This window comes from Pleurodeles waltl, chromosome 3_2 (genome assembly GCF_031143425.1).
Source record: "Pleurodeles waltl isolate 20211129_DDA chromosome 3_2, aPleWal1.hap1.20221129, whole genome shotgun sequence".
In the NCBI taxonomy this organism is placed as follows: Eukaryota; Metazoa; Chordata; class Amphibia; order Caudata; family Salamandridae; genus Pleurodeles; species Pleurodeles waltl.
In genome coordinates, this window is record NC_090441.1 from 84827581 (window position 1) to 84850005 (window position 22425).

Below are 22425 nucleotides of genomic sequence, written 5' to 3' on the forward strand. Positions count from 1 at the left end.
ATGTGTCATAGTGCAGGTACCGGACTCCCAATGTTGGACACCCAGAAAAAAAGTCCACCCTGGGCTCTCTGAGGACCAGATGCAAGCACCAGTCAAGGGACTTTAGGACATCCTAAGAACCATCCCCCAGTGTGGCCCTGCTGACCTGCACCCACCCTCAAAGTGACCTGCACCTGGGTCCAAGGACCCAAAGATGCATGACCCTTTGCTGACCTATCTGCACTACACCCGGCCTCCCTGGCCCCTGCATCGGAAAACTAACTTTGCCCTAGGGTTCCCTAACCCTTTGCAACCTCTACACTCCAAGGAAACCCACCAGACTTACCTTCAAGTCCTACGGTGGAGTGTGTTTCCAAATGGTCCCCTTCTCTGTTCTGCACCAGCTCCAAGACATTCAGCCATTGCTCCCACTTGAACCAGGAACTGCCTGAACTTCTCTGGCTGGCCCACAGGACATCTTGATGACCTTGACCAAAAAATAAAAGTTGACACTTGTGAAAGCATTGCCTGGTTCTATATGCATTTTGAAAGTTTTTTTCCCATTGATGCCAATGGTGCGTAATTACACACAAAAATACTATTTTTGCTAAACTTTGAAAAATCATAACTTAAAAAGTACTTACCCAATTTTGATGATCTTGATCGTAAAAAAATTATAAAAATTTGAAGTAGTTTTGTCAATTGGTCTCTAATTATTCTTTTGAATTTATGTCCACATTTATTGATACAAGGGGTTCAGCAAATGCTTAGCACAGCTCCAAGATTAGCCTAACTGCTCGACCAAGCTACCACTAAAAATTGAGAAATAAGTGGTCTATGTAATACCTCTGGATACCAAGGTGGGGTTGCTTGGACTCTCTGCACAGTGCACATCATTTTTGTACATTATTTAGAGAGCCGGCCTCCTACATTTGATGGCAGCGGTGGGTTCAAGACTTTACATTTGCTGATACCACTTTGTCACAAAGTGTTCACATAAATAACTTTGAAAATTGTTTGTAATTGTATTCAATTGGACTATTTAAAAAAAAAAAAAATTAAATGAATTGCTATGGGCCCTGGTTAGATCTCTAAAATAGTGATTAGAAACTAACCAAAAGAAAGAGGCCAAAAAGCCCCCCCATGGGAAAGATGGGCACCAAACTAAAAACACAGAAACAACTTCAGGCCCCCAAAAATCTGTCCAAGATGGTGGGACTCAAGTCACCTCTCAAAACAATAGTGGGTACCAGGATAAGAACTGGGATGCCACTAAGGCATGGTGCCATGACTGTATGCAGACAGGGCACCAAACAAAGACACTGCCTGTCCTAAAAACAAACCCACTAACAAACCCCCAGGGGTTGCCAGTGTAGTCATAGGGGATGATTCCTCAGATGAGGAAGTCCTCTTAGCCTTTAACTGGAAGGTGGGGGGCAAAAAGTGAGTTGGAGATTCCAGAAGGGAGTAAACAATTATACCATCTAAAGGGTGTTAGTCAGTACAGACCCCCCCCCTGTGGAAATGACTACCCAGAGGTGTGTCAGAGCCCAAAAAGAGGTGCTGGCCCACTGTCAGCCCTCTTCCCAGGATTCTAGAGGGGATGCCCCTGCAGTAAATGCAAGTAGGCCCCAGAAGAAAAAGAAAAAGAAAGGAAAAAAGTGGAGGAAAGTTGGGCACCTTTTAGTCAGAGTTACAGTGGACCAAGTAGATTCTCCTCCAGTTGGGAAGACCTCCAAAACTGGCCCTGCTGAAGCCCAACCTGACCCACAAGAAGTCCTGACAAGTCAGGCAACTGTTCAGCCTGAGTTGGTGGCTCCTCAGCTGACAGATAAGAGAGTGGAAGAAAGGTGTTTTCTACAAGATGTAGTAACCCCCACTCTAAAACAGAAAACAGGCACCCTGAACCCAAAGGAACTTGTATCTTAGCTCCTTCACCTGTCAGTGAAGATCCAAAATTGTGGGTCTGGGCATTGGCAGCTGTCAGGGGCTTCTGTTGGGTGTAAGCCTTAATGGCTACACTATCCTTGGCATGTGGGTCCAACCTCAAAGGCCCCCTGGCCCTATTGGTCATGGCGGGGTTGTTCCACTTGTGGGTGACCTCTTTAGGTAAGCTAGGGGTGACCCTGGCTAAAATGAGGTTAGTAGAGGTGGACGGACACCTCTCATCCCAAAGAAAGAGGGAAAACAAAAGTAGAATCCACTGACAGGGGTCCTGAAACTGTTGAGGTGGATCACCTTCCCAGAGGAAGTGACCTGAACAGTAGGGTGTAAGGCAGAGTAAGTCCTACATCTATGCAGCCTGCTACCCTACTCTTCCTCTCCTGACAGACTAGACTAGGAAGACTCTCCCAAATTTGGCTGAGTCTCCTGGCCTGTTAGCTTGGGGGGGGGGTGCTGTGTGGGAAGCTGCCTTTTGGATGAGGTACCCCTCACACTTTTAGCCTGGATCCTGATGTGTTTTTAAACTGCAAGTGCCCTAGGCCCCTGCTAAACAGGTTCCCAGGGCCAGATCTCTTTCCCCAAAACTGTACTATGTTTTGCACATCAGCCACCTTTGTAAGTCCCCAGTAAATGGTACCTCTGGTACCAAGGGCATGGGTACTGAAGAGTGCCCCCTAGAGCTGCAGCACCAACTGTGCCACTCTGAGAGGCCCCACAACAGCATCATGCAGACTGCTATTGCAAGTGTATTTAAAAGTTGCATCCTGGACATGGCACTCACCAAGAATGCCCCGTCCACTAACACTGCATGCACTAGAGGTAAGTCACCCCTCTGTCAGGCCTTACAGCCCTAAGGCATGGTGCACTATAATGCATGTGAGGGCATATGTTTCCATAGGCAAATATGGCCACACTGTGTATTTACAAAACCTTAAGACATAGTAAGTGTACAGTGAAGCTATAGCAACTACATTTGCTGGACACTGGTCATTACGGGTTCCCCAGCTACATGATGGACTCTCTGAGTGCTGGGTTGTTTGGTGTCAAACAACTCAGAATAATCCACACTAATGCCAGTGTTGGATTTATTATAACATGTACCCAGAGCGCACCTTAGAGGTGCCCCCTGCAAACCCTCCCTGCCCTAACATGGTTGCTGACTGGATTTTACCAGCCTGACACCACTAGACACAAATCTGGACTCATGGGGTGAGAGCCTCTGCTCTCAGGAGCCAGAACTAAAAGCATTTCCTGAGTGGAAGTGTTACACCTCCGGCCCCAGGCAGGCACCTAGGCCCAGGGGCCAGCTTCAAAGGCTTTACCCCCTTTGAAATCTGACCTATGACTCTTCTGCTAGCAGTAGTTGGCCGCCCAATGTTTTCCCCCCACTTTGAGCAGACAAACCTAGCCAGAGTGGGAGGACTGGCCACCCTCCAGTCTGCACCTTCCTCCAGGTGTGGCAGGCAAGGTGACCACTCTGTTTCATTTCCCCCCATCTTGGATGGGAGGAAAATAGCCCATCAGGGTTAGGGATGCGACCTCTTCTCACAGGAAGTCGTCACATAGTGGGTGTAGCCATCTTACTGTATGTGGCCCATTGGCCACTCCAATGTACTTCCCTAAATGCACACTAAATGCAGTATTTAGTGGGCATCCCTAGACCTGCAGATCAGATTCGACTGACAGAATAAGGCCAGTGACAAAGAAGTCTCAAGGCTCAAGAACAGAAGTCCTGTTCCAAGAAGAAAAAGGCATCAAACTCTGCCTGCTGCACCAGGAATCGACAATCACAGCTGAGAGGTCGACTGGACATTGAATGAACTCTAAAAACGCCAGGGGACCTCCAACCTTCTAAGAAAGGCCAAGAACCTCCCTCCAGAGTGAAGGCATCACTCCCTGCACCCAGCTGGCAAGAACCAGTGAAGTTCAGTTCACTGACCAGCCTCTGACCAACGAATCAGACAACGATGCCAGACCAAATTTCACCCGAAGGATCCAGAGGACAAACCCTGCAAGTGTGCCACGTTTGCTGGACCTTCAACTTCTAGTGGCTGAGAAGTGCCATAGCCCAGGGTATTGGACACCCAACATCGAGCACCCAGAAGAAAAGACCACTCTGGACTCTCTGAGGACCAGAAGCAAGCACCAGCTGAGGGAATTCAGGACACCTAAAAACCATCCCCCGAGAGTGGCCCTGCTGACCTGCAATCCACCCTCAAAGTGACCTCCACTTGGCTCCAAGGACCCTAGGACACACCATCCTTGGCTGACATATCTGCACTGTACCATACCCCTGGTCTCTGCATTAGAAAACCAGCTGTGCTCTAGATGTCCCTAACCCCTTGCAACTGCTACACTCCAAGGGGACCCACTGGACTTACCTTTAAATCCTCTTGTGCAGTGTGTTTCCAAGTGGTCCCCTTCTCCGTTCTGCACCAGCTCCAAGACTTTCAGTCACTGCTCCCTCTTGAACCAGGAACCACCTGAACGTCTATGGCTGGCCCACACCACATCTCGATGACCTCAACCTAAAAATAGAAGGTGACACTTGTGAGAGCATTGCCTGATTTTATATGCATTTTAAAAATGTTCCCATTGATTCCAGTGGTGCGTAACTATGCACTAAAATGCTTTTTTTGCTAAAATTTGAAAAATCATAACTTAAAAAGTACTTACCTGATTGTGATTATCTTGGTCTTACACATTTTATGAAAATATGAAGTATTTTTGTAAATTGGTAATGAGTTATTCTTTTGAGTGTGTGTCCACATTTATTGATACGGGGGTTCAACACATGTTTAGTACATCTCCAAGATTAGCCTAACTGCTCGACTACTTAGTCTACTTAATACCTCTGGATAGCAAGGTGGGGTTGCTTAGACTGTGCACATAATTTTAGTACACTATATAGAGAGCCAGCCTCCTACAATGGCCAGCCACCTTTAGAGGAAATATCAAGTCATTCCTACAACAGGTTGACTGTATGCCGGCAAGGACACACTAAATTGGTTTTGGGGCTGCCAATGCAGAGGGGGTAGAGGACTGAGCTACAAGTTGCCCCTGCTGTCCTGGGTGTTGTCATTAGGAGCCTCTGCCATGAAAGGGCTGAAAAGCCTACTGGATTGGTGGAGAGGGTGCAGGGTTGACAAATCTGAAACCCTTGACCACAGCTTCAAAGAGGGCGGATTTATTTGTAGAACTATCTTGTGGGGGTCTGAAAGACTCAAGAAATGTGCTGTGACCCTGTTTTCCTTAAACCCCTCAATGGCTGTTTTTGCCAAAGAGGCAAGTACTATCAAACAGTATGTCCATCAGGGATGCTTGGACATCCCTGGAGAAGCCTGTAGACCTCATTCAGGCATGGCGATGAAGGGCTAAACTGCTACCCATTGCTTGACCTAGGCAGTGGGTCTTTTGAACCAGAATATATTATGAATTTTGCTGCATCACGACCATCCTGAGTAGCTTGAGTAAGGGGCTCCTGGTAAAACTTGTCCCACCCCGCCCCAATGGCATGGGAGTAATGGCCCAGAAGATAGCAGTCATTCACTGACCTTAGAGTGAGGCCAGTAGAGGAGAAAAACTTATTACCAAATCTTTCTATTCGTTTTGACTCACATACAGGCCCCTTGGTAGTGAAGGCACTGTGGCTGACTTTACTGATGGATGCCTGTACCATCAGACTCTTGGATATTGGATGTTGTGCAAGAAAGGCTGGGTCACCCGGTGCAGGACGATGGTGACGAGCAACATGCCTATTAACCAGCGGACTCGAACATGGCTTGCCCAAGTGCCCAAAAAAGTATCTGTAAGGGACTTATTACATAGCATGAGGGGTTCCATAAGAGCCTGATCAGGTTAAAGAACCTCACTCAAAACATTCGTTTTCACCTCCATAGAAAGTAGCTGTTGGTCTAAAACTTCTGCTGTCCTGCGCATAATGACTGTGAGATGCGCTTTCCTCAGTAGCAGGAAATAGGGAGAACACAAGGCCAATAGCTGGAGATGTATCCAGACCACTGGCATCTTGGAGTACTTCACACCAATTTTCCTAATCATATTAAGGGATGTAATGTAATGGAGAGTTATAAAGCATAAAGCATACGTTATAAAGCATGACTAATACCCAATAAATGTGTGTGTACATACACACCCACACAACGGAAAAATCAATTAAGTTGGAGTCTTTATTTCATGAACTGCAACCGGCAGATTCACAGTGGCATATTTATCAGTACGAATTTCAAAATATGTTGTGGATTACCTGGAATACAAGAGGAGGGAGGAATGCATCCAGCGCTTGCTCAATCCATCCTCATGTTGAAATTCCTAACAGGGGCTTCTGGGCTCTCTCCCTCCAACATCTATACTATGGGATGGGAGAGGTTCATCAGATTTTGGTCCACATCGCTGTGAAGAGATTGGATTGCTCACAGGCCACGCTGTAAGCACCTAGCCCATGCATTCCTTGCAGGCTACCCCACAACATAGGGTGTCTGCAGAAAGACTAGAAGATCCAGGCTGAAGAATGGATGGCTGGGATGTTGTCAGGTGCATTGAAGACAATGGAGAAGTTCTGGTTTAAAAGGACTGGTGTAGACTCGCTGATGTCACCTTTTCAATGTTCTACAGCCTTTGACTCTCCCACTGCCCTGTCTCCCAGGATATACGGATTGTGATATATGGAGAGGCAAAGGCAGTGGAAGAGGAAAAACAACAAGCCTTTCTCCTCCCTTCTCAAATGGCTCACTGGAGCTGCAGAAGGAGAGAAGAGGTAAATCCCCTTAGTTCACGTGTTTCCTTGGCTTTGCCAACTGAAGAAAATAAGTTTGGTCCGAGGGAGAATCGGGGACTGTCTTCAGCCTTCAGCCTCCTTTCACAACATCTGCTGAAAATCTTTGACATTCAGTGGTGGGGCCGTGCACACAGCAGTAATTGGTAAACGTTCACACAGGAGCTGTGAAAAAGGGTGAGAAGCTTCAGAGACAGGCAGGATTGTAAACCATTTGTGCTTTTGGGATGCTTTTTTTAACTTACATCATTGCACTATTTTGGGGTGGGATATTGTAACAGCCTCATAGCCCACTGGAGAAGGGCACACCAGCCATTAAAATTGTGCTCCCTAATTACAAACCTCATGTTCCGTTCGGCCTTATAATGCTGGAGCAAAACTTTAATGACCTATAAACCCCACTACTACAGTCTACAATGCTATATCAATGTATCAGGTCTGTAGATATCATGCATCCTCGTTTTGTCTTAGAGGTGCGGCATTGTAAGATAGCTGGCCATAGTAATTCTCTCTTGCTATCAGTGCTTAATTTGTGCTTGTTGTTTCCGGTGCTAAGCACCGGCACTTATTTTTGAGGGCCGGGGCTTGGTCTTCTGCCTCAAGGATTTGCTGTGATCAAAAGACACATATGGGAAAGACGGATGAAGGGAAAAACGAAAAAGCGTCACAAAGGAAGAAAGCAGAAAGCTGCAAGAGTGAGCTGAAGGGACAGGTAGAGACGTTATATGGATTGAAGAGGCCCGGGATGGCTTCAGGATTACGCTGCCTCAGTATTCCGTGTTCACACAGTTAATTGCAGCAGCCGCATGTTTAAGAGGAGGGCTTCGGGCACCGGCACCTCTTTATTTACAAATTAAGCACTGCTTGCTATTGTCTTTAATTGAGAACTTGACCATCTCTTATGTAATTTTATGGAATGTTTTTATTTTCAGCACCAGAGGGGTCGCTTCATCAGTTTCCACCACCTGACGTTCTGGGTTGGAAATGCAAAACAGGTAAGCAAATCCTCCAACGGCTTGGTAAGGTGATATAAGGGAATTCTTGCGCATACTCCTGAGCACCTCACATGATACAAATCAACAAGAAATTGCAGGTGCTTTCTCCTACTCATCTCCAGCAATACACAAACCACACTGGCCACAGCAGTAGGTCCTAGGCAAACATATATTTTCATTCTGCAAAAATTCCTGCATGTGCTACAGGTGAATACTGTGGAACGAAAAGGGCCCCTTAAAACAATGTAAAAAGTAATTTGGAGTGGAATTTACTGTTTAGATTTGAGTATTGAAGATTACATTTCAGATATATGACCAGTGTTAGAAATGGGGTCTTTGGTTGGCAGTCAGGTTACCCCCGGTCCAAGCAAGGACCCTCACTCTAGTCCGGTAAGTCACACACAATATAAATTATCCTGTGCCCACCCTCTGTTAGCTTGGAACTGAGCAGTCAGGCTTAACTTAGAAGGCAATGTGTAAAGTATTTGTGCAATAACTCATGCATTAACACAGTAGAACACCACAAAAATACACCACACAGTGTTTAGAAAAATATATAATATTTATCTGATAAGATGCAGGTCAAAACTATTAAGATGCAATAAGTATATGTTGAGATATCACTGTACAAATGATATAAAGTGTCTCTAGTCTCTTTAAAAGCAATAAATGTCTCTTGCAAGCACAAGGTACCTGGTTTGAGTTCAAAATCTCCGCAAAGAACCGCAGAGGAGGAGATGCATGGAAAACAGGGAAGTGTGCTTCGATTTCTCGGGCCCCACACAGTGATGCGTTGTTTAGTTTTCACGCAGGGAGGGCTTTATGTTGGTTTCCGGTGCTCGGTCTTGGATCCTCTTCAGGTTGTGGGGTTTTTGGACGCCCCGGGGACGATGCGTTGAAATCCGGCACTGACAGGACAAAGTCACAGGGGCTGCGTCGATCCGGTGGGCGTTGCGTGGAAATTTCTACCACACGGCAGGCACTGCGTCGATTCCTCTCTGGAAGTCGGGCTGCGTCGTTCTGGCTCGCTGTGCATCGATCCAGTGGGCCGTGCGTCGAATTTCCAGTCGCTACGCTGGCACTGCGTCAATCTTCTCCTTGCAGAGTCGGGCTGCGTCGTTCCGGTTCAGCATGCAGTGAATTTTTCACTGTGATGCAGGCTGTGCATCGTTTTCTGCCGTCTGTGCGTCGATTTCTGCTGCATAGGGAGTTCTTCTTGCAGGAATGAAGTCTTTTTGGTCCCGAAACTTCAGGAAACAGGAGGCAAGCTCTATCCAAGCCCCTGGAGAGCACTTCTCTGCACAACCAGAGAGCAGCAAGGCAGCAGGGCAACAGCAAGGCAGCAGTCCCTCACAGAAAGCAGTCAGGTGAGTCCTTTGGGCAGCCAGGCAGTTCTTATTGGCAGGTTGCAGGTTCTGGTTCAGGTTCTATTCTCCAGGAAGTGTCTGAGTTGGTAGGGGAAGAGGCCCTGTTTAAATACACAAATGTGCCTTTGAAATGGGGGAGACTTCAAACAGTGGCGTAGAAGTGCACAAGGTCCCCTTTCAGTTAAATCCTGTCTGCCAGGGTCCCAGTAGTGGGTGTGGCAGTCCTTTGTGTGAGGGCTGGCTACTGTCCTTTGACATGTAAGTGTCAGACCCTCCACCCTCCCAGCCCAGAAAGACCCATTCAAAATGCAGATGTATGCAAGTGAGGCTGAGCATCCTGTGTTTGGGGTTTGTCTGAGTGAATGCACAAGATAGCTGTCAACTGAACCTAGCCAGACGTGGATTGTAAGACCCAGAAGGATTTAAGTGCAGAGAAATGCTCACTTTCTAAAAGTGGCATGTCTAAAATAGTAACATTAAATCCACACCAGTCAGCAGGATTTTTATTACCATTCTGGACATACTAATTATGACCTTCCTACTCCTTTCCGTTCAGCAGCTGCCACTCAAACAGCATATGAGGTTAGCCCTAATGCTAGCCTATGAAAGGAGCAGGCCTCACAGTACTGCAAAAATGAATTAAGGAGTTTTACACTACCAGGACATGTAAACTACACAGGTACATGTCCTGCCCTTTGTCTACACAACACTCTGCCCTATGGGTTACCTAGGGCCTACCTTAGGGGTGACTTATAGGTAGAAAAAGGGGAGTTTTAGGCTTGGCAAGTACTTTTAAATGCCAAACCGAATTGGCAGTGAAACTGCACATACAGGCATTGCTATGGCAGGCCTGAGACATGGTTAAGGGGCTATTTAAATGGGTGGCACAATCGGTGCTGCAGACCCGCTAGTAGCATTCAATCTGCAGGCCCTGGGCGCATGTAGTGCACTTTAATAGGTGCTTATAAGTAAATTAAATAATCCAGGCTTATCAGAGGGTAGTGTTAAGCATTTGTTGTACACACACAGGCAATACATGAGGAACACACACTCAAAGACTTAACTCCAGGCCAATAGTTTTTATATGGAAAAATTTATTTTCTTAATTTATTTTAGAACCACAAGATTCAAGTTTGAGGTAAGTACATGAAATGCAAGGTACTTCACACAGGTAAGTATAGAACTTTGATTTAAAACAGTAAGACACACAGTTTAGGTTAAAATGGCAATAAGCTATTTTAAAAGTGGACACTGCAAAAATCAACAGTTCCTGGGGGTGGTAAGTTTTGGTTAAGTTTCTCAGGTAAATAAAGCACTTACACAGTCAGTCTCCTGGGCATAGGCAGCCCACCGTTGGGGGTTCAAGGCAACCCCAAAGCCATTGTACCAGCAACACAGGGCCGGTCAGGTGCAGAGGTCCAAGGAGGGCCCAAAACACATAGGCGCCTATGAAGAACAGGGGTGCTCCGGTCCTAGTCTGCTTACAGGTAAGTACCTGTGTCCTTGGGGAGAAGACCAGGGGGGATTTGTATAGCACTGTGGGGGACACACACAAGCCCACAAAACACACCCTCAGTGGCACAGGGGCGGCCGGGTGCAGTAGGCAAATTAGGCGTCGGGTTTGCTATTAAAAACAATGGAGGGACCCGGGGATCACTTAGGCGATGCAGGCAGGGCACAGGGGTGCTTCTCGGGCCAGCCACCGACTGGGCTAGGAAGAGGGCTGCCTGCTGGTCACTCCTGCACTTGATTGTGGTTCCTCTCGGTCCTGGGGGCTGCGGGTGCAGTGTTTGGTTCAGGCATCGGGTTCCTTGTTACCAGGCAGTTGCAGGCAGGGGGAGCCTCTGGATCCTCTCTGCAGGTGTCGCTGTGGGGATGCAGGGGGGTCGACTCAGGTTACCCACGTCGTCATAGTCACCTGGGAGTCCTCTCTACGGTGTTTGTTCTCTTGAACTTGAACTGGGGGCATCAGGTGCAGAGTGTGAAGTCTCACGCTTCTGGCAGGAAGAGAGAGTTCTTTGAAAGTTGCTTCTTTGTTGCAAAGTTATTGCAGGGTTTGAACAGTGCCGCTGTTCTCAGGAGATTCTTGGTCCTTTAAGTTCAGGGCAGTCCTCTGAGTCCTCAGAGGTCGCTGGTCCCTTTCAGATGCGTCACTGTGCAGGTTCTTTGAGTCTGGAGACAGGCCTGTAGGGCTGGGGCCAAGTCAGTTGTCGTCTCCGTCGTCTCTGCGGGACTTTCAGGTCAGCAGTCCTTCTTCTTTCTTCAGGTTGCAGGAATCTGATTTCCTGGGTTCAGGGTCGCCGCTAAATACTAAATTTAGGGGTGTGTTTAAGTTGGGGGGCAGTAGCCAATGGCTACTGTCCTGGAGGGTGGCTACACCCTGTTTGTGCCTCCTCCCTGAGGGGAGAGGGGCACATCCCTAATTCTATTGGGGGAATCCTCCAAACTGAAGATGGAGGATTTCTAAAGGCAGGGGTCACCTTAGCTCAGGGCACCTTAGGGGCTGTGCTGACTGGTGGGTGACTTCTCCTTGTTTTCCTCATTCTCTCCTCCAGCCTTGCTGCCAAAAATGGGGGCAGTGGCCGGAGGGGCGGGCATCTCCACTAGCTGGGATGCCCTGGGGTGCTGTAACAAAAGGCATGAGCCTTTGAGGCTCACCACCAGGTGTTACAGTTCCTGCAGGGGGAGGTGAGAAGCACCTCCACCCAGTACAGGCTTTGTTCCTGACCACAGAGTGACAAAGGCACTCACCCCATGTGGCCAGAAACTCATCTGGTTGTGACAGGCTGCCAGAAACTGGTCAGCCTAGCACTAGGAGTCGGACTGGTATTCAGGGGGCATCTCTAAGATGCCCTCTGGGTGTATTTTACAATAAATCCCACACTGGCATCAGTGTGAATTAATTGTGCTGAGAAGTTTGATACCAAACTTCCCAGATTTCAGTGTAGCCATTATGTAACTGTGGAGTTCGTAATTGAAAGAATCCCAGACCATATACTCTTTATGGCTACCCTACACTTACAATGTCTAAGGTTTTGCTTAGACACTTTAGGGGCATAGTGCTCATGCACTTATGCCCTCATCTGTGGGGTAGTGGACCCTGCCTTAGGGCTCTAGGGCCTGCTAGAAGGGTGACTTACCTATGCCACAGGCAGTGAGAGGTGGGCATGGCACCCTGAGGGGAGTGCCATGTCGACTTAGTCATTTTCTCCCCACCAGCACACACAAGCTGTTAGGCAGTGTGCATGTGCTGAGTGTGGGGTCTCCAGGGTGGCACAATACATGCTGCAGCCCTTAGAGCCCTTCCCTGGCCACAGGGCCCTTGGTACCAGGGGTACCATTTACAAGGGACTTATCTGTGTGGCAGGGCTGTGTCAATTGTGGGAACAAAGGTACAGTTTAGGGAAAGAACACTGGTGCTGGGGCATGGTTAGCAGGGTCCCAGCACACTTTCAATCATAACTGGCATCAGCAAAAAGCAAAAAGTCAGGGGGTAACCATGCCGAGGAAGACATTTCCTTACAGGTATGATCCAATGCCATCATGTTTAAAGGGAGAGAACAAATGCACTTTAGCACTAATTAGCAGTGGTAAAGTGTGCAGTCTTAAAACCAGTAAAAACAGTATCCAAAAAGTGAAGGGAGGCAGGCAAAAAGTTAGGGGTGACCACCCTAAGGCTGTCAGGTCTAACAACCAGAATTTAAGCTTTACAATGCTAAAGTTCTCTAAAATCTGAGGAGTCTGAGATTTTTCATTTGAAATTATAAGCCTCCCCCCAACCACTGCATTGCCAAACCATGCGGCATTGATTGTTGCACTGGGAAAGAACAAAGATTTCTGCAGAAGAAAGTTCTCGTCCAGCCCTTAATTGCAGCTTCATTTGCATTTTCGATTATTTCATGCATTCCGTTACAGACAAAAACTCAAACATGCATACTCACCACTGCCCAAACAAACTGTCTTTCCTATTCCACAACCCAATGAATGACATCATTCACGTTACCCAATCTGGGCGCACAAGCTATGCATGGAAATTTCCATCCAAACAGACTCCTTTTCTCTCTTTTGTCCTCCCCTAAGACAGAATGAACTGTAGTAGGTATATCTGTGCCTAATGAAGGTTCTATTGAAAGGACACACAGATAGCTGCCATGGCACACACTGCCATGGGGGACCACTGCCACCACCACAATCTTTTTGTGTTTTGGATTAAATGTGAAGCCACACGTATGGAAAAAGAGGAAGGCACGGGGTTAGGGGCAAAAAAAACTACCAAACTGAAGGTGGAAACATATGTTGAGAAGGCTCTGATCACAAAGTTACTTCATGGGGAGCCAAGTGTATGGAGACACACACTCCCTTCTGTCCTCTGCAAGAAAAATAAACGTGAATAGAATTTATATGGTGTTTTGAGGAAGTCATGCTAATACTGGGATATGTAGACTCACCTTATGTATTGGACATAAAGCATAGTTATCTACTCTAGCATTAATTTATGTTAGAGTAAGTATTATCATGTGATAATAGCAGGAGAGCCTCCTGTCTGAGCAAAGTGGCCACAAAAAAAAGACAAATGAAAAAATAATGGAAAAAAAACACCTCCGCTGCACCATGCCTCGGTCCTCACTCACTGCAGACACAGGCTTCCAGCCTGCCCTGCAGCCAAGGCTAACGCTGCTCTCATGCTGCAGGCAACATGAAAGCAGTGTTAGGATTGGCCGGAGCGCCCTCGCTTGGCGCTCCTAGGCAGACTGGGAGCCTCTGCCTGCTGTCTCCAACCCTGCAACACAGTGCCAGGGTGGAGAGAGCTCACTGCGCATATGTGTTTGGCTGGCCTGAGATGACCTGCCAAACACACATGCACACTGAGGGGAGTGCAGACCACTCCCCTCAGTGCTTGTCATCCCCATTGCCTCACCCCTTTCAATTTGCAGCTGCTGGCGGTGGGGGGGGGACAAACGCTCCTCCGCCATAGCAGAGGAACTGCCAATGGATAATAGCTTACTATCTGAATTAATGGTTACTAGTGGAAGAAGAGGGAACCTAAGAAGGGCAAACATCCGATAAGTACATTATAATGTTCACTGCAACAGTCACTGTTGCTATTAGAAAATGCTTATGTTGTTCTCTGTGGATATCCAGGAGCTCCTCGAGAACATGTTCTATCACCTTCCGAACCTGGCAGTTGCACTTGCAGAATGAAAGTTTGAAAATTGAGCAGTTGATACACACTTTAGTGCACTTGGCTGTGATCTGCTTGCCATTTGACAGCAGCTGTTGGAAGAGGCAAGGGGGGTGGGAACACTTGGTCATTCCCTATCTTGATTCAGTTGTGGATGTGAAGGGCCCATTGTAGTCCATGACATGATTGAACTGGGAGAAAAAAAAAGGCCCGGGCAGCAAAATAAATGTGCCCCCCCCAATTAATGAATTAAGTAGCTAAAAAAGTGATCCATGTTTACAAATTAGGGAAGTTTTGAATTTGTAAAGACACACTGTATAAGTGTTTTGCAAAGTATGGAAGACAGCACAGATTTGGGCTTGCTGCAGGCAATGTTTTTTTTAATAAACTGACCCAGCAGAATATATAACAGGCCCACAAACAGCCAAAACAACAGCCCACAAAGTGACCTATCCGAGCAGCTGTCAGGCACTGCTTGATTGCCTATAGGCCAGTACGGCCCTGGTCTGCGCACAATATCCCCAGAACCCCTGGTGGCAGTTTTTACTGAATGACAGCTGCAGTGGAATCAGTGCAGTAGTCAATGTAGCTGTTAAGTGACAAAAACTGTCAAGAGAAAAGCTGAAGGGGGCTGGGAGCTTATATGGGGAGCCATAATTAATCTAAAGCAAAGTTGTAACCACCAAAGTACTCCCAGCTCCAACTCTTTAAAATTGATGCCAAGGAATGGCAGATGTAGAAAGAGTCAGTGTCCATGCTCCTGCTGTAACTGTGAACCAGTTACACTAGAAACTGAAGGAGGAATGGGGAATGCAATGTTCAATTTCTTCAGCCCAAGACTAGAGTCACTGGACTGCAAGTGCCTAAGGGCCTGTACACAACTGAATATTCACAAGATGAGAAACCTGTGATTAGATAGAGTATCAACCAGAAAGACTGCTACCAAAAAGTAAGAAAAGGTTGGGGGTGTGGCCTGGACGTAAGAGGGCCGTCCCCTTGTGATGCTCGGCTGGCCAGGAGAATTAATCCTACATTTCTTTGCATCCCTGGAGCCATTGACGGTCAGAAAAGAGCTGGGGTGATGCAGACAGATGCCCTGCAGCGCTGGTAACGACGGTGGTGCTGTAATGAGCCATGTGAAGGGTGGCGGACCGTGTGACTGCTGGATTGCGGACATTTATGCCCATATGAAGATCGAGGCTGCCTGCGGAGGCTGGCCGCCGATGGCACCCGCCGGGTTGAGAACTGGTCCCCAGCAGCTGCTGCGCGGCGGCAGGGGAGAGCTGGTGTGGTCCCCTGTGGTCGGCGGGAGACATGAACCCATGGGGAGCAGGGTCAAGACTGATTTGCACATGGCTGGGCCTAAACTGGAAAGTCATGGCAAGCAAAAAAACTGATGGATTAAACCCAGATCTGTGACTGTGGGTGAATGTTTGATTTGCTCTGCATTCCGTCCATCATCTGTTGTTTTCGATATTGGTGGAAGCCTGAGAAAAGCTATTGCAATATAATGAGGCAGCGCACCGTGAGGTCAGCTTTTTGGGGAAGAAGGCGACAACCAAGCACTATGGTGAAGGGAAGCGGGCCGGTAGGTCGCTTGCTTCCCTGATTCACTGGTCATGGGCTAGCGACTATCTAGTGGAGCTTTGTGACAATGAGGGGGTAGTGCATGGAGGGATGGCTGCGGTGCAACAGATAATGAGGGACTTTTATTCTTCCTTATATTCCTCGATAAACAGGCCAGAACCTCGAGAGGTACACAGAATTTGTTGATACGATCAGCCTTTTGTGGCTTGGAAGCAGGCACAAACTGTATCGGGACTCCCCATTCTAAGAAGAGGATGTTATTCAGGTTGTACACGTTCTCCCCAGTGATGATGCACCGGGGTCAGACCGGCCCACAGCAGCCTTTTATAAGGAATATGCCGAGCTCCTAGTGCCACACTTGCTTGATATGTTTGCGGAATCTATGGAGAGAGGTACGCAACCTCCTTCCTTATGTGAGGTGCTTATTGTTACCATCCTAAAGCCAGGGAAAGACCCCACTTACTGTGATTCCTCAGACTACTTTTGCTAATAAACGTGGAAAACAAGATCCTGGCGAAGCTGATTTCATCCGGGCTTCAGCCTCTGCTTCCCTCTAATCCGCTGCCAGATCAGTCGTGGTTCGTTCTGGGTCGATCTACTGCGTACAGCTTGCATACCTACTTTGCGGTGGCCCAGTCGGTAGACCCTGAGCACCGGGCTGCAGGAAACTTTTTAAACGCTACCAAGGCTTTGACTCCCTCGAGTGGTCCTTTCTCTTCACACTCCTGACCCATTTGGGTCTCAGCCCAAGATTCATCTGCCTGATACGACTGCTTTATCTAAAACCAGTAGCCAGACTGAGGATCAAAGGGCATATCTGTGAACCATTTTTGATAACCAGGGGTACTCTGCAATGCTGCCCTCTTTCACGGCTGCTATTTGCGGTGGCGATGGAGCCGTTGGCTGCGCATTTGTGCCAGCACCACAATCACCAAAGGCTGCTGTTCCATCAGCGGCCCATTTTAGTATCAATCCAAGCCAACGACGTCACCTTGTATATGCAAGACCCGCATATCAATCTAGACCCTGTTATCCAAGAGTTTATAAAATCTGGAGGATTGTCAGGTATTACCATAAATTGGACAAAGTCCATTATCCTTCCGTTGTTGGAGGTCACAACCCCGCATGCATCTGAGGTCCCACTTCGCTGGGCAGCTTGGCCCTCATGATACTTGGGGATCTGGTTATGTAGAGATATGAAGGATCTCCGGGCTGAAAAATGTGGCAGAGCGGTTTCCTAGTTGGGGGATAAGGTTGAGGCCTGGCGCTCTCTCCCCCTCTTGCTCACAAGGTGCATCGCGCTTACCAATATGGTTATCCTTCCTAAATTTCTATACCTATTTATAAATATCCTTACCTCGTGTTTCTGAAATAGGCTCCGTTCGTTACTAATAGCCCTAGTATGGGTGAGCAGGCAGCCCCGAATCTCATGAGAAATGCTGACCCAACCCTTCGAACTGGGTGCACAGAGGGCGCCAGATATGGAGCTATGTTACAACTGTGTCCAGGCACATTGTGCCCATTTCTGGATCCACTGTGTTTAATATCTGCCATGCACAGCCCCTGAACAGGACTCCATTTGGCCGTGCAGGCTTTCCAGGGAACTGTACTTCCCCACACATCGACCCCATGCAAGAATCAACACTGTGGCATGTACTCGCTTGGTCTGGCAAGTGCTGTTCTGTCACACATGTGTGCCTGTAATGTACGCACGATCTATGCTGCTCATTGACCAACCCACAATGCCTTTGACCAGCAGGGGCATGCAGCTAACTACTATGGGCTCCCTGTAGTCGGAGAGCAAATTTGTGACTCCTGAATCTGCGCTCCACGAACCTTACAATGCTGCGCTATATCACTTTACCTACTTACAAATCCGGGCAGCTGTCTCCCCCCCCAACCGGGTTTCCAGGCCCTGGAGCTGCTATATTCTTCTCCAGCACCTAAGCAGCTTGTCACCCGTCTATATGCAACTATGCAGGCAGCTGCCCCATCTACGAAACCGCAAGCCATAGCGCAATGGGAGAATGATTTGGACATGACTTTGTCTGATGATATTTGGAAATACATGCGTGCTCTCTCTCCCAACTATCGGCTGCGCTTGATACATTTTAAGTTTATAAACCAATTATATTACACTACCCTGCAGCTTTGTCATATGGGATTGTGCTCAGACTCAGGGTCCCCCGATGTGCAGCAGACGATGCAGACTTCCTGCCTGCCACACATGCCATTGATAGCGCTCCTGGGGTATGTTAAGGATATACAGTCAGATCACAGGAAGCTGGTGGGAATGCTTCTTATTCTAGCGAAGCGCAGTATTGCAACGTGGTGGGGCCAGGAACGCATTGGGACCTAATGCTGGCAAATTCTAGACCTGCGGATATATGGTCCCCCCTTCTGGCATATCTTCGAGCGCAGGCTGGAACGCTCAGGCGTAGGCATGAAAGACCCCTGGTACTATGATGACACCAGTTGGGGTGCTGGGCAACCCCCCCAGAGATTGCATACAGACTATACTGCTATGTTGTTGCCTTTTGTCTGTGGGAGTGCATGTATCCCATCCAGTCCCCCTGTTTGAAGTTATTGATACTATAAGGAATTACTTGCCACGACTAATGCTTTATATGGTACGATGCAACTCTGCTGAATCATTGAATCCGTTGAGACCTTTGGCTCTACTCATGTGGCATGACACTAATGGACTGACTAGTAGTTAGCGATATGAACCTTTATGTTATTATTGTCAAGTGTTGCTACTAATATGTTTAAAATCAATTAATATATATATATTTTTAAAAGGTTGCATACCTGTAGTCCTGGTTCTGCATCGTAGGAATCTTCATTGAAGTCATACATGCTTGAATTATTCCCCGCCATTTTCACACTCCACTGAACACCACTATATAACTGCATCTTATGCAGACAGCATAAAAACATTGTCTTTTGATCTGAAAAAGTCTGAATACATCTATTGAATGGAAGCCCCCCCAAAAAAGTGTCATGTTTTCTGGATTTTATGCAGTTATAAACCTGCCAAATGCATTCATTATACCATATTGCCGCATCTTTTAATAGAAAACCTAGGCTTCATAAGTGTTTTCCTCAGTGAACATGAAGGCAGAAATGGCAGCTTGATGGCTAAAATTTAATGGAGACAGAAAAGAAAGGAGCCTGTCCCTTTAAGAACCTGGGAAACATCTCTTCCCAGCTCCCTCAGTTCTTTTTTTGGAGGCAAAGTGTATTGGAAGTATGTGTTATTTTTATGCATCTACATGAGAAAATATTGCAGCAGCTTGAAGGGAGGGTGTGGTGTTTATGGCTTCAATGAAGATTCCTACAATGGGGCACCAGGACTGCAGGTAAGTAACCTTTTCTTCTTCATCGTAGGTTCTTCATTGATAGTTATACATACTTAAATAGAGTAGCCTGTTTAAGAGATCAATTTTAAAGTAGATGCTGTCAAAATATATGAATATACTCATAATTTAGAAAGATATCTACACGTCTCTCATCCCACTCTAGTTTCAGCGTGGGTATCAGTGTCAGAAACAATAGTGTTTAGTGAACGTGTGAATTGACTTTTATGTTGCTCCTTTACAAATATCTGCACTAAGGACATTTCTAATCCATTCAGGACTGGTAGCTTTCCCTCTTATGAAATGAGCTTTAGGTCTGCCTGGTAAAGGTTTTTTTGAAAAGTGGAAACATAGTGAAACACAAGCTTTAGATCTTTTTCTAATGTAACCTTAATGGATAAAATGTATTTATCTTACTAATGTCTTTTGTTTTGTCTAAGTAAAAGCATACATATCTTTTACCTTAAAGAGAATGTAAAGAGACATCCGCAGATGTTTATGTATTAGGAAAATATGTAGGTAATGTGATAGTCTGATTTATGTGGAAGTCCAGTACTACTTTAGGTAAGTAAGATAGAGTTGTTTGTAAAACAACCTCATTAGCATAAAAATTGGGAAAGGTTCTATTGAGGACAGAACCTAAATTTTGCTAACTCTCCTAGCTGATGTGACTTCAATTGAAGAGGTATTTTTTCATGAAAGATACTGTAATGTGGCCCTATGAAAAGGTTCAAACGGAGGACTCATTAGTCTTGCAAGGACCAAATTTAGTTCCCATGATGAAGATAGGTTTCTGATAGGTGGAAAAACTTTCTTGAGCCCTTCCATAAATATTTTATCACTTTTAAAGGCTTAAACGTGATGAGGAGATTTCCTGTGAGCTGTTATGGCTACTAAGTGAACTTTTATAGAAGAGAATTGAAGTTTGGAGTTTGCTAAATGTAGCAAATATCGACATACTTCTTGAGACGTACAGGGCTGACACCTTTAGAATGACACCATATGCAGAATCGTTTCCATTTTAATAAATAGCATGCCCTTGTTGATGATCTTTTTGCTTCCTTTAAAATGTCCATACCTTCTTGGAGAAGATTTAAATGTCATATTGTCTGACTGCATGAGCCATGCAGCCAAACTCAAGGATGAAAGGTTCTGGTGATGAATTTGGCCCTGTAGTCTGGTTAGTAGGCCTGGCCTTCAGGGTAGTTTTTGTGTTTCACAACTGAGGGCTGTAGAAGGTCTAGATACCACCATTGCCTTTACCACTCTGGAGCTAATACAATCATTTTGGTTCTATGTTTATGAAGTTTGGTAACCGCTGTTAGAAACAGTGGGATTGGTGGAAAAGAATTTAAAAAATGGAGCGGGCCAGGGAGCTGCACTCTGGTGCCCTGGATGGAAAGTGATGCCATTTTTTGTTGTTTGTTGTGGCGATAAGTCTAATTTTGGAGATTCCCATTCTTGAAAAACAGCTGGCAGAACTACATTGCTTAAGACCCATTCGGGATTTTCCTCGTAGCACCTGCTGAGAAAATTTGCTTCTTTGTTCAACATTCCTGGAATATGTATGCCACCAGATTGATTCCCCTGGCTAATTCCCAGTGCCATATTGTTTGTGCTTGAAGCAACAGGTGCATTGATCTTGTTCCTCCTTGTTTGTTTAAGTAATGCATGGTTGTGGTGCTGGCTGTTTGTATGAATATGTTGAATGAGTTTAGGGAAGGGAGAAAATATTTGGGGGGTAGATGTACTGTCTTCAGTCCTAGCATATTTATGTAATATGTTTTCTTTGAGAGGCTAAAGGCCTTGTACTTTGAGTTGACTGAGGTGGGCTCCCCAACCTGTTGATGATCCATATGTCCCTATCACATTTTTGGAGAGTGTCTTATAGAATGGCACTCCTATCAAGAAATTCAAACAATTGTTCCACCATGCTAGAGACTATTCGGCATGGGTAGTTATTCAGAGATTATCTTACTGATTGTGTCTTTTTTTGCAACCATTGATCCTCTAGGCTTTGTTGTAGAGGTCACATAAACAGCCTTGCATTTGATGCACATATATACTCCCGAAAGAGATATGCAATTTGACGTGCTAGGGAACTGTTGGTTTGTTTGAGGTTGAGGCATTTTTAGAAGATAGTTAGATTCTCTGAAAGGAAGGATACACTCTTTTTGTTTTTGTGTTTATGAATGTTCCCAAGCACATGAGAGCCTTCACTGGTTTCCCAATTGACTTTTGCAAGTTGACATTGAGACCCAGGCGCGTCAGAAGCTTTAGATTGAATTAAAAGTCTATTTTTGCTTTTGCAGAAGTACTGGCTTTTATGAGCTAATCATCTAAATAAAGTTAAACATTAATCTTGTTTCTTCTGAGATAACCTGTGATTACTAATATGCATTTTGAAAATGTCCTCAAAGCAGATTTTTAGTCTGAATGGTAGAACAGTACATTGGTAGTGGGAATATCCTACCAGAAATCATAGTTTTTTTCTTTATTGGGTTGCAATGGGAATATGAATATATGTGCCCTGAAAATCTATGGAACACAGCCAATCGTTTTTTCTAATGTGAGGAAAGATTTGGAGAAGGGCTAGCATCCAGAACTTTTCTTTTAAAATACATTTGTTCAGAAGATGCAGGTCTTAAATTGGGCTGTGTTGTATGGGTTGGCTTTTTCTTTACCAGGAGATATCTTAAATATATCCCCATATTTTCTTGATGAGATGGAACAGTTTGTATTGCTTATTGGCTAATAAAAGTTGGGGTTCCTTCTGTAGGATGTTAAGCTGCTATTTTGATGTTGGTTTTCGGAGGAGCACAAGGTGGTAATGTTCTGAAACATATGAAGTATCCCTTTTGTATGATCTTGAGGACCGCTTTGTCAGATGGTATTAATCTCCACTCTTCCAGGTGTTTCTTTACTGTTCCCCCTACAGAGATGTGTAACTGGAGGGGAAGTCTATCTCTTGAATTTGATGTCTTTGAAGGTGTTGTTTTTCTTTTCTCATATCCTCTTTGATATTGCTGTATTTGATTTTGTTTCTATTGCTTTTGATAAGGCTGATTCAGGTGTTGAACCCTGTTCTAGAACAAACACTGCTCCATCTGCCTATATTTTGTATAAAATACTTTTTGTTCTTCTAACCCAACTGCTTTAAGTGTTTCAGGCTCATTTTTCATTCAAACCATTTCCACTTAAGTATGTTGGCCAAATAGGG

The 22425-nt window shown here is 46.0% G+C and overlaps 1 protein-coding gene across 2 annotated transcripts in view; it reads left to right on the plus strand.

The window, feature by feature from the left end:
• The window catches only part of LOC138286509 (4-hydroxyphenylpyruvate dioxygenase), a 560744-nt gene that overhangs the window by 42762 nt on the left and 495557 nt on the right, over positions 1–22425 (plus strand). For both annotated transcript variants that reach the window (XM_069226859.1, XM_069226860.1), the window contains exon 3: positions 7648–7710. In XM_069226859.1, coding sequence (XP_069082960.1) covers positions 7648–7710 — 63 coding nt within the window. The remainder of the gene's footprint in view (positions 1–7647; positions 7711–22425) is intronic.